This window comes from Rana temporaria, chromosome 12 (assembly GCF_905171775.1).
Source record: "Rana temporaria chromosome 12, aRanTem1.1, whole genome shotgun sequence".
In the NCBI taxonomy this organism is placed as follows: Eukaryota; Metazoa; Chordata; class Amphibia; order Anura; family Ranidae; genus Rana; species Rana temporaria.
Window position 1 is genome coordinate 115,323,766 of NC_053500.1, and position 12,109 is coordinate 115,335,874.

The following is a 12,109-nucleotide window of genomic DNA, read 5'->3' on the forward strand; positions in this document are numbered from 1 at the left end:
AGTAGCCATAGACTGTACAATCTGATTGTACAAACTCCTTTAGGTAACTTCTTCCCCAGCTTCTGTAACTGTCAAATCCAGAAGTAACGTAATGCACGTTGTTTCTGTGTTCATTCTAGTTAGAGGAGATCTGCAAATTGATGTTTCCTCCCTGCTACCCAGTGGCACCTGCCCTGGGGTTCCTGGACCTGCAGGCGGGACAGCAGAGCCTGGAAAACATGGAGGAGGGTGTTTAACACAGGATAGGGCACACTAGGGGTCTGTGAAAGTGATCAGGTGGCTGTATAGATGCCAGGTTGCTTTAACCAGTGCTTGGCCAGACACTGATAAAAGTCACAAGACTGCTATATACTGCTAATGAGAAAAGGTATTTGGCAGTTTATATTTACTAAAATAATTGCATTTACGTGTCCTGTGTACTTTAGGAGACCAGATATAGTGAATGCAGGGTCCTGGGATTAGTACCACGTTAAGCCTGCCTTTCCTGTTTGCTAGATTATTGTGTTGTCTCCAGCCAATATCTTACTCTTGTCACTCCTGCTGTCATCTGTGTCTCCACTATCATTTGTTACTGGCCTTTGGCTTGTTCCTTGACAACGCTTATGCTTGATTCCAACCTGCGACTACTTGTTACTGACCTTTGGATTATTTACTGACTATTCTAATGCTTCATCCCTACCAACTATATTTGCCACTGGACCCCGGCATTGCTCACCTATTGGCAGTGGCGTTACTAGGTGGTGGCTTCTGGGACTATAGCCCTAAGTCTCTGACTGGGTGCAGCCAAGGCCGGATTAACTAAAATAATTGCATTTACGTGTCCTGTGCTCTTTAGGAGACCAGAAATAGTGAAGTCAAGGCCGGATTAACGTAGGGTCTTTTGGAGCTGCAGCTCCAGGCCCCTACCTTATTTTAAACCCAGCTGCCCAAAAAGAACAAGCCCCCTGCTAGCCCCCAAAGCCCACTATATTACACCTGATTCCCCAAAGCGGGCTCCGATCCTCCCCAAGCCACCTTGTGCCTATATGCCGTTGTACCATGTGTGGAGGGGGAGATCTTCCACCTGCTGTGTGGGGAGCCTTTTACTAAGTACTGATGCCGTGCCGTTCCCCCTCAGCCGAGTGCCGCAGTGGAAGATTCCAGTGTACAATCCTCATTCCTGTGTGAGCCTCACACATAGCAGAGCAGAGACCAGCCAGGTACATAGGGAACCTCTGGAAGGGAGCCTTGGGACATGGCTGCTGTCACTGTACTGGGTTGCATTTCTCTGCCCTGTGCCACAAGTAAGGGATGCAACTTTGTGTTGTGTAACCTTTATGCGGGCATCTGGGGGGGACGAGGGAGTTTAACCCCTGGCAAGGCTTTTCTCAATGGAATTAATATGCAGTGCATTCAATCAGACAGCCATCTGCTGGGTGCTGGGAGTGTGGGCATAAGAGATCTGTACCTGGCACCTTCCCCCTGAGCTGTGTACGTTTGTATATAGGGAGCTGTGGGCAAAGAAACTGTGTGACTTGTATTGCATGGAGTCTGCATGTTATGTGGGCACAGTGTACAGTCCATTTAGGATGTGCATGGTGGGCATAGTCAGTGGCCCTGAGAGGGGGGGGGGGCGCTGGCCACTGTGATCTAACACACAATGCACATATGGAGGAGCTGCTGCTGCTCCACCTGTGCTTCCAGATGTTCCCCCACCTTGCTTATGCTCTTTTTTTCCACCACTGATGCCCTGTGACTTCTCTGCAGCTGTTGGCTTCTCACTCTTACCACCGATTTGGAGCGGTGCAGGGGATTTGCAGGAGATTTTACTCCGATAATAGATCCCTCCCCCCCACTGCTCCGACCTCCATACTGACCCCCCTCACTGATGCCCCATGCTTCTCCCTGCAGCGCTGTTCTCCAGCTTCCCTATGGCTGGCTTCAGCTACTGCAGGGGAGCTTCAGGCCAGGGAATACAAATCTGTTAAAGTATCCTCTTACCTCCATAGCGTTCCAGCACTTCCTGTACTATACTTCCTGTACCCCACTGCAGCACCGACCCGCGCCCACCTCCCTGCTGCTGCTGGCCGGGGGGGTCCGCACGCATATACGTAACAATATTTATATATATATAAAAATACACACACACGTATATTATATACTTGTGTATTATGCCTGCCCCAAGTGTATGACTTTCTTTACTTCGCTGCTATGGGCTCTAGCCCCAGATCTTTTGTAGACCTAGCAACGCCCCTGCCTCTTGGTGGGGCGATCCTGAGGACCTATAGTAACAAGCAGCAAAGAGTCAGGAGCTCTGGTGAACAGAGGTTAGTTCAATACCGAATTTTGAATGCTTTTCTTCAGTAGTGCATGGGAAAGCTAGAACTATTGTCAGATTTTTTATTCTTTATGTGTTGTTATTGCATATTTTCCTTTACTTAGATTGGTAAAACTATAGGAAACAGCACAGAAAGTGGGGACAAGTTGTGCTAATGAAAATTGAAAGAATTTGGGCTTTACATATGCTTTAAATTGCCTTAGATATAAGCAGTGCTTTATGCAGTTTATTACATTCTAATGTTACCAAACATAAAAAGAACAATATCATACCACAGACTGTCTTTACCCATCGATCTGCCAGAACTGGTATATATGCTGTCAATACTCAAATTTGAATCCTTGTCGTGAGCAGAAACAAAGTTTGTAATCACTCTGGTTGGAATTCCCAGACTTCGGAGAACTAGAAATTGTGAGAGAAAGTCACATGTCATACTTGTCTCAAGGTATACAGATCAAACCTTCAATCTGCCTGGCAAGAAAATGCCTACTTGGCTGGGAACTGTAAAAAGGGTCACAGCAAAAATAAAATTTTCACCATGACTTTATAAGAGAAAAAATTCACGACTCATCCCTGATTGCCACCTGATCGCCACGTTGCGCGTCCCCTGGGGGGTGTGCGAGAGTGGCAAGAATAGGCGGACATCATATGACGCCTGCCCGGAGGGAGAGAAGGTTCCTGACGGTGTCGGTATGGAAGAACTTAAAGATGCTGCACGTATATAAAAAAGTTGAAATCTAGTGAGCTTCTAAATTCCTGTAGTGTGCTGACAGTATGGCACTGGTCTCAACATTGGTGTCAGCCCTGCCCAGCTCTGTGTTATGGAGGTGGGAAGGTACTCTATAGTCCTAACTAGGGATGAGCTTCGAGTTCGAGTCGAACTCATGTTCGACTCGAACATTGCCTGTTCGCCTGTTCAGCGAACAACAAACAATTAGGGGTGTTTGCGACAAATTCAAAAAGCCGTGGAACACCCTGTTAAAGTCCAGGTTAACATGCTCGGATAAGGGGTCTGGTGTGAATTTTTGGGGGAACTCCACGCCATTTTTTTTTTAAATTTGGGGTGGAGTTCCCCTTAAAATCCACACCAGACCTGAAGGGTCTGGAATGGATATTTGGGGGGAACCCCACGTCATTTATTTTTTTAATTTACGGCGGGGTTCCCCTTAATATCCATTCCAGACCTGAAGGGCCTGGTAATGGAATTTGGGGGGACCCCCACGCTATTTATTTTTATTTTTTATGAATGAATAGTCTCTGAATTGCCGGAGCCGACAATTCATTATCGCCGCAAGTCAGTTTTAAATGCCTTTTTTTCTTTCAGAAATGACACTTTGTGCAGGGACAGTTCTATGTACGGGAAACATGCGCTATTTCACATGCTAACTTTACACCCCCCCCCAGGTACGAAATTTAAAGTAATATTTCACTTTTATTGTTTCACTTTTAGCATTATTAAATTCACTGCTCCCGAAAAAACAGCCGTTTTTAAAACTTTTTTTTGCATTGATACATGTCCCCTGGGGCAGGACCCAGGTCCCCAAACACTTTTTAGGACAATAACTTGCATATTAGCCTTTAAAATTAGCACTTTAGATTTCAATTGTTCGAGTCTCATAGACTTTAATAGGGTTCTAAAGTTCATACGAACATTTGGTGTGTTCGCAGGTTCTGGTGCGAACCGAACAGGGGGGTGTTCGGCTCATCCCTAGTCCTAACCCACTTTCTTTTTAAATGTTTTAATATTTGTATTCATTTCCAATATACCAAATATAAAACAAAAAATATTATTAACATTTTTACAATTACTTATCCCTTCCCACCCCTACCATTTTTCTTTATTTCTTTGCCCTTTCCCTCTTCCTCTCTTCATCACCTCCCCCACCCTGCTGTCTCCTATATTCCCAATATTCCTGCGTGTTTCCTTTTTTAAAATCTGTCCAACTATTCCACGTGTTTATATATTTTTTTATCTCATCTTCTCCACTACATCATAAGTGTTCCATTTTATATATGTGTTTTCTACACTTTTAACCAGGGCTGTTTCCTGCGGGAACATGTAGGAACAATGTTCCTGCACTTTTTTCACAGCAGGAACGTTGTTCCCATTAGCAGCCGCCTCCTGCGAGCTGTGGCAAGCAGTGTGGGTGTGCGGGAAGGGCAGGGCATCCGTCAGTCTGCCCTGGGTGCCACGCATTGGTGAGGAGGGTGTGTGTCATCCAAGCGCACCCGTCCTCCCTTCCCTAAGTCATCCTCTTCCAGCGGCCACTGTAACAAGGTCCCACTTCCTAGAGTCCAGGCGGAATGTGATAGGTGGAACAATGCCGGTGTCACCGGAGTGTATTATTGGAGGCGGGACCTTGTTACGGCAGCCGCTGGATGAGGAGGACTAAGGGAGGGGAGGACGGACGTGGTAAGGCTGCATTGCTGGGCACTGGTAAGGCCTTGTGCCCACAGAAGTTTTAAAAAATGGTCTGTAAAGCTAGTACAGGCACCAGGATAAAAGCAGCGTTTTTAACGTGATTTTTTCCACGTTTCGCATTGAATTCAATGCACGTTTCGCCATGCTAGATTTCAGCCGCTTTTTTCTTTCTCTATTCAAAATCAATGGTTCCCTATGGGAGCCCATTGATTTGAATAGAGGTGGCACCAGAAGTTGGATCAAGATGATCCGACTTGTGGGGCGACTCGAGTGCTGAGAATCTTGAAGGGAACCCCGCGAAAATTTCAAAAACAAATTTGCGTGAGGCTCCCCCTAAGGACGATACCAGACCCTTCAGTCTGGAATGAATCTTAAGGGGAACCCTCCACATCAAAAACAATGGCGTGGGGGTTCCCCCAGGATCCATACCAGACCCTTATCTGAGCACAAAGGAAAGTGGGGTCGAGCGAGCACCCCCTCCTAGATAATAAAAAATATATATATATATATGATTGTGTACTATGCCTTCACTGCTGTGTACGCACAACCAATGTGACTCATCAAAAAAAGTGCAATGCAATAATGCATGTGTATTTGGTAGGGTAGGGGGCCCTACGTGCAAATATTGAATAAGTTATACCCTAATAACAAATTAATATAAATACAAAAAAAGTCAATGCGTAATAAAGTGCAAATGTGCAAATAAAGTCCCAGGATGTTGCATTCAATAAATTCCAAATAAAAACACTGAATATGTGCAATGAACGTTGCTTGATGTGAGGAAAATCTGTGCTCGTGAAAAACCTTCATCATATAGTAAACATTGCACCCGACGTGATCAGATATAAGATGGCTCCTTACCAGCTCGAGTTGACTCTTTAATTAAAAAGAAGTCAAATGCGCTTGTGTAGGAAACTCTATCCAATAAGCCAGGGTTCCAGTATTGCAGTCAAATTTGGAGGTATATAAACCGGAATGAGAGACCATAATAGTGTGATACCGTTTATTAAAAAACTTTAAAAACATAAAAAGCTAGCCAAATGGCTCCTTACTAGATCTGGTGCCTCGATCCAGGCACTGAGGCTGTTAGCGTGGGTCAGTATTGGGAGAGGGTTTCCGTTGGAGTGTGCTGCAGCGAAGTAGCGTGCGTGTCACCACTGACAACCAGAAGACCCGGAAGTTACGTTGCTGTACGTGAATGGTATACGCCTCGACGTACGTTTCGTTTGGATTACGTCATCAGGAATATTATTTTGTTATTAGGGTATAACTTATTCAATATTTGCACGTATCGCCCCCTACCCTACCAATTTCATACTACTGTTCAGGCTACTGATTCTAGGGAGGCTGCTTCCAATTTATGATAATAATTTATTTTTTCACATAATTGTAATCTAATTATTCACATATTTTGTTATTGTGGTAACTTATATTATTTTTCGTGGCGCGAAACCCATACCAATTCCAAATGCATATGTATTAGCAAAAATAAATAAAAATAGATATCCAATGATCTGACATTAATGTGGTCAATCAAATAAATAAATAAATAAATTTACATGCGGTGCTAACTATCTAAATTACTGTGCATAAATAAATACATATGAATTGAGCTGATTAAGAACTCAACATATACATATACATATAACTTAAAGCTGCTAGAATAATAAATAATAATAATAGTCCATGCAATAAAAGTGCTGTGTGCTTCGTGTCAATTCTAATAAATTGTTCTGGTGTTTAACTCTGTACTCCCTTCCTCCGTGCTCTGGTGTCTCCCGCACTCACCAGATCCACAACCCCTCTTGGGGTGACAGGCGTTCACAGTATACGCTCTGTGCAGCGCTCTGGCGGTTCCTATTGTTCCCTTATGGTCCTTTTTCCAATGTCCACTCAGAAAGAGAAAGAGTCCCAATAGTGTGATACCGTATACAACTCAAATTTTATTGATAAAAAATCACTAGGTATAAGCAAAAAGAATAGTGCCTCGTTGCTGATATCAGTAGAAGATATAGTGCTCTTTCATTGGTATTAGTGAAAGGAATCATTGGTGTCAGTTGGAGGAATAGTGCCCCATCATTGATATCAGTGGAGTGAATAGTGCCCCATCCTTGGTATTAGTGAGAAGAATAGTGCCCATCATTGATATTAGTGGGAGGAATAGTGCTCCATCATTGGTATTAGTGGAAATAATTATCCCCATCTATGGTGTTAGTGGCGGGATGAATAGGGCTCCATCTGTGGTGTTAGTGGAAGAAATAATATCCCATTGTTGGTGTCAGCGGAAGTAATAGGGTCTTGTATCAGTGGGATGAATAGTGCCCTAAAGCCTCGTACACACGATCAGTCCATCCAATGAGAACGGTCTGAAGGACCGTTGTCATAGGTTAACCGATGAAGCTGACTGATGGTCCGTCGTGCCTACACACCATCAGTTAAAAAAACGATTGTGTCAGAACGCGGTGACGTAAAACACAGCGACGTGCTGAAAAAAAATGAAGTTCAATGCTTCCAAGCATGCGTAGACTTGATTCTGAACATGCGTGGATTTTTAACCGATGGTTGTGCCTACTAACGATCATTTTTTTCCCATCGGTTAGGAATCCATAGGTTAAATTTAAAGCAAGTTGGCTTTTTTTTAACCTATGGTTAAATAACCTATAGGGCCCACACACGATCAGTTTGGACCAATGAAAACGGTCCATCAGACCGTTGTCCTCTGGTTAACCTATCGTGTGTACGAGGCCTAAGGCCCAGATAAATTCAAAAGGCAAAATCTGGCCCGTATCTTGGAGACCGCTGTATTATAGTTATAATAATAATCATATGTTACATGAGACTTTTATGGATCACTGCAATTACAGCCTCTTTACAATTTAGTGCTTTTGCTACTGACTGATGGAGCCCAAGGGCACACCATAAGTGCCAAAAGGCTGCATGCAGCCAGTGGACCACAGTTTGGCACCAGGGTTCTAAGCAGTGATTAAAATGTATACAGTTTATATTGAACTATCAAAATCAAATCCATACATTTATAAACTAATATAAAATATGAACCTTTTTGCTAACCACTCTACATAGATTTTTAAAAACTATTGTCTGATTGCTGTGATACAATTTTTTTTGTTGGTTTTCCTTCATTAAAATGAACAATGAGAAGATGTCATGTCCATATTGAGCCATGTATTCATTGATATCACTTTTGTTTGTAAGTTACCTGTACAGAAGACTCCACCGAATACCCAGCATTGCCCATATTTAACTGGCTTATATCCTCGTTTACGCCACATGGTAAGGATCTCAACACTCCCGTTCCAGTACAAAGGATCAACACCACCTGAGTACCGAGAATCCCAGTTTCCTTCCACAACACCGTTATCATCAATGCTATTTATCTGGAAAAGGAAGGCATTAAAGCGGAGTTCCGGCCACAATTTCACTTTTTAAATATAAATACCCCTGTAATACACAAGCTTAATGTGTTCTAGTAAAGTTAGTCTGTAAACTAAGGTCCGTTTTGTTAGGTTGTTACAGCATTTAGACACTTTATAAAATAGAAATTGACTGGGACCATCTTAAGTGTGGGCATCATGAAGCCAGACTGTATGACTTCCTGGATTTCAGCCTTGCAGATCTCGCACATGCTCAGTGCTGCACAAGCAGTGTCAGATCAGGTTTCAGCACCTGTGCTGTCCAAGTCACATGATTCTTTGAGACTGGGGAGTGGACAGACTCTTGGAAAGTTACACCCACTACATTCCCAGGAGTCTGTGTGGTGTAGGTTAGGAAGCATTAAGCACCTAGGTGCAGGAAGTGGGAAGATTAACTATTCTGCCTAGCAACAACAATTTGAAGGCATCTAAAAAAAAAAAAAAAATTTGTAAAGGACTAATGACATTTTTTTTAAATTACTGATGTAATGTTATATTTATGGGTGGAACTCCACTTTAAGAATTATGCCTGAAAACTAAAACTGTGTAATATAGTGCTTCTGGGTTGCATTGCATTTATAGTTTCACAATTGTAGTGAACAGGCCTAGAGTGGCAACGGCACAACTGTGACAAGCATATGAGCTGGCAAGGTGACAGGCTGTGCCTGTAGCCCAGAATAATAACCTGACAGCATCTTTCATAGTTGTTGTTTTCCTTGGCAAACAACCAAGTTTAATTTAAAAAAAATATATTTTTTGAACAAAAGGGAAACTCTAATGCCTTGTACACATGATCGGAATTTCCAATGGAAAAAGTCAGGTGGAATTTTTTCATCGGATATTCCGACCGTGTGTATGCCCCATCGGACTTTTTCCATCGGAAATCCCAACGGTCTTAGAAAGAGAAAGTCTGTATGGAACTCCGACGGAGAAAAAAACATGCATGCTCAGAATCAAATCGACGCATGCTCGGAAGCATTGAACTTAATTTTTCTCGGCTCGTGGTGGTGTTGTACGTCACTGCGTTCTTGGCGGTCGGAATTTGGTGTGACAGTGTGTATGCAAGACAGCTTGAACGGAATTCTGTCGGAAAAATCCATCTGTGTTTATTCCGACGGAAATTACGATCGTGTGTACGGGGCATTATAGTTTCCCTTTCCCCATTGACAAGGACTATTAACAAGGTCATTTTTCATATGCCTGGTTTATTTGCATATTCACAATTGTGTTATTTAAACGATGGTATGAAAAGATGACCCAAGTTTGAAAATGTTGGTAGAAACAATCTGAGCGTCTAAAATATGTATTAATCCTGCAAACCTAAATAATGCCAGACATTTCACCAACATGATTAAACAAAATGGTGTACATTTTCCCACAGGGGAAATCGGATGGACTGATCGTGTGTACGCAGCTTAAGACAAACATAGTGAACTAAAAGATTTGCCCACTATCAAGAAACAGGAGAGGCCCGGATTCACGTACAACCACGTATCTTTGTGCGGGCGTAGCGTATCCTATTTACGTTACGCCTCCGCAACTTTGTCAGTGCCGTATTCTCAAACCAAAGTTGCGGCGGTGTAGCGTAAATAGGCCGGCGTAAGCCCGCCTAATTCAAATGTGGTAGATGTGGTCGTGTGTTATGTAAATTTAATGTGACCCCGCGTAAATGACGCTTTTTACGAACGGCGCATGCGCCGTCCGTGAAAGTATCCCAGTGCGCATGCTCCAAATTAACCCGCAAGAAGCCAATGCTTTCGACGTGAACGTAAATGACGCCCAGCCCTATTCGCGAACGACTTACGCAAACGACGTAAAAATTTTAAAATTCGACGCTGGAACGACGTCCATACTTAACATTGGTACGCCTCATGTACACCTCATATAGCAGGGGTAACTTTACGCCGAGAAAAGCCTAACGTAAACGGCGTATCTGTACTGCGTTCGCCGGGCGTACGTTCATGAATAGGAGTATCTAGCTGATTTACATATTTCTAGGCGTAAATCAGCGTACACGCCCCTAGCGGCCAGCGTAAATATGCAGTTAAGATACGACGGAGTAAGAGACTTACGCCGGTCGGATCTAATACAAATCTATGCGTAACTGATTCTAAGAATCAGGCGCATATATACGACGGCTCAGACTCAGAGTTACGACGGCGTATCTGGAGATACGCCGGCGTAACTCGTACAAGAATCCGGGCCAGAGTGTCTGTGAATGACCAGCCCTTTGAAAGGTAGGAATGGCAGTAGATAACCACCGTAGCACAGCAGGAAACTGGCAAAGTATAACCAGCATGGAAAGACTCAGAAAATATCACAAGGTCAGAAAATGTCCAAGGATGAAATATTGTTGCATGTAGCTCTTAATTGTTGCATTTGACCCATTATAACTTAAACTTTAAAATGTCAGCATCTGAGAGCTGTTCAAGCATTATTTAGAGCAAATCTTTCGTTTCTTTATATGGAAACGTACCATTGCGCTGAGCACTCTACCCACATAAGCAGGGTCACCTCGTCTTGAAGAGTCCAGGGTCTTATCTTCCTTATAGTTTAAACTTCTGTTTAATATTTGTAGACATGTCTCCAAAATTCCATCTTCAAACTAAAACATAATGTCAGGAAAATTAGCTTTATGGAGAATGAAAGTTCAGATTTGACCTTAAAGAGTATGTGTGGTGGTCCTATACGTCATAAACAGGCTCTTCCAGTAGAAGCACGTCCTTGTATATTGGTGCATGCAGACAGGTAATCTTTTGTCTCAAAGCATCCTGGAACTAAATCTTGAAACCAGTAGTGTTGAGCGGAATACGCCATATTCAATTTCGCGATATATCACGAATATATAGCCGAATATTTGTGAAATATTCGCTAAAATCGAATATTCGTGATATTTTATAAAAAAAAAATTTTTGAAAAATTTCGCTAATGCGAAACTGATTGCGAAATTTCGCTAATGCGAATGTGAAATTGATTGCGAAATTTTGAAACATTCAATTTCACCTGCCCTTTGGAAAAAGTGTGGTTTTACGTAATGGACCCTGCAACTAACAAGGTATTAATAAAATAAATACATTATTATATAGATTTGAGGGTTTACTTTGACCAATTTGTATATTGATTAGTTTAATAAATATTGAATAACCATAGATTTGGAAAATACAAGTAAACCGTTTACGTTGACATCTCTTAAATGTCTTTATGTTAACCAGTTATTATTCTCATTAAAGAGGTGAAATGCAAATGATGATGACACGGGACAAAAGATGGAAAATTCTTTGAAGATGTGATACACTGGAAAAACGCACAGAAACACTCCACTCTCTCCTATGACAACTGTGGTAGGAGAACTCTGATTGGCTCTGATGCAAAAGAAGGGCGGAGAAAGTATTCGCGAATATTCGGAAATCGAATATTCGCGATTGCGAATATTCGGCAACATAAAAGGATCGCCTCAGCTTAGCTACTCGGCCCAGGGTCTCTAATCATACCAGCAATGCTTTTAGACGTCGATGGAGATCACTAGGATGTGATCTGTTTTAAAAATAAAATTGAAAAAATACCAATATTCGGAATAGCGAATATTGGCCGCGAAATTCGAGTTATTCGCGAATATTCGAATATGCCATATTCGTGAGCAACACTAGAAACCAGAAAGACATCACTATGTACATTTTTATTTTACACATGGTGTTTGGCTTGTCCCTTCCACCTCCTGGGTTTCTATTAGTCATTGAGGCCCCCTATCATAGCACTGGGCCATTAGAGAGAAAGAAAAAGTAAAGCTCTGTACACACAACCGTTTTTTCCGTCAGGAAAACTGCCAGGAGAGCATTAGGCCAGGAATCCCAGCCGTGTGTATGCTCTCTAGCAGTTTTCCCGTAAGGAAAACAGCCAAGAATCCCGACTGAAAAATAGAGAACCATGCTCTTTATTTTC

General features: G+C 42.5%; 1 protein-coding gene across 1 annotated transcript in view; it reads right to left on the reverse strand.

Moving 5' to 3' along the window:
- LOC120918612 (protein-glutamine gamma-glutamyltransferase E-like) overlaps positions 1–12,109 on the reverse strand; it is a 53,987-nt gene that overhangs the window by 27,866 nt on the left and 14,012 nt on the right. The window contains exons 5-7 of the mRNA XM_040330286.1: positions 10,647–10,775; positions 7,957–8,134; positions 2,590–2,719 (exon numbers count right to left, since the gene is read on the reverse strand). Coding sequence (XP_040186220.1) covers positions 2,590–2,719; positions 7,957–8,134; positions 10,647–10,775 — 437 coding nt within the window. The remainder of the gene's footprint in view (positions 1–2,589; positions 2,720–7,956; positions 8,135–10,646; positions 10,776–12,109) is intronic.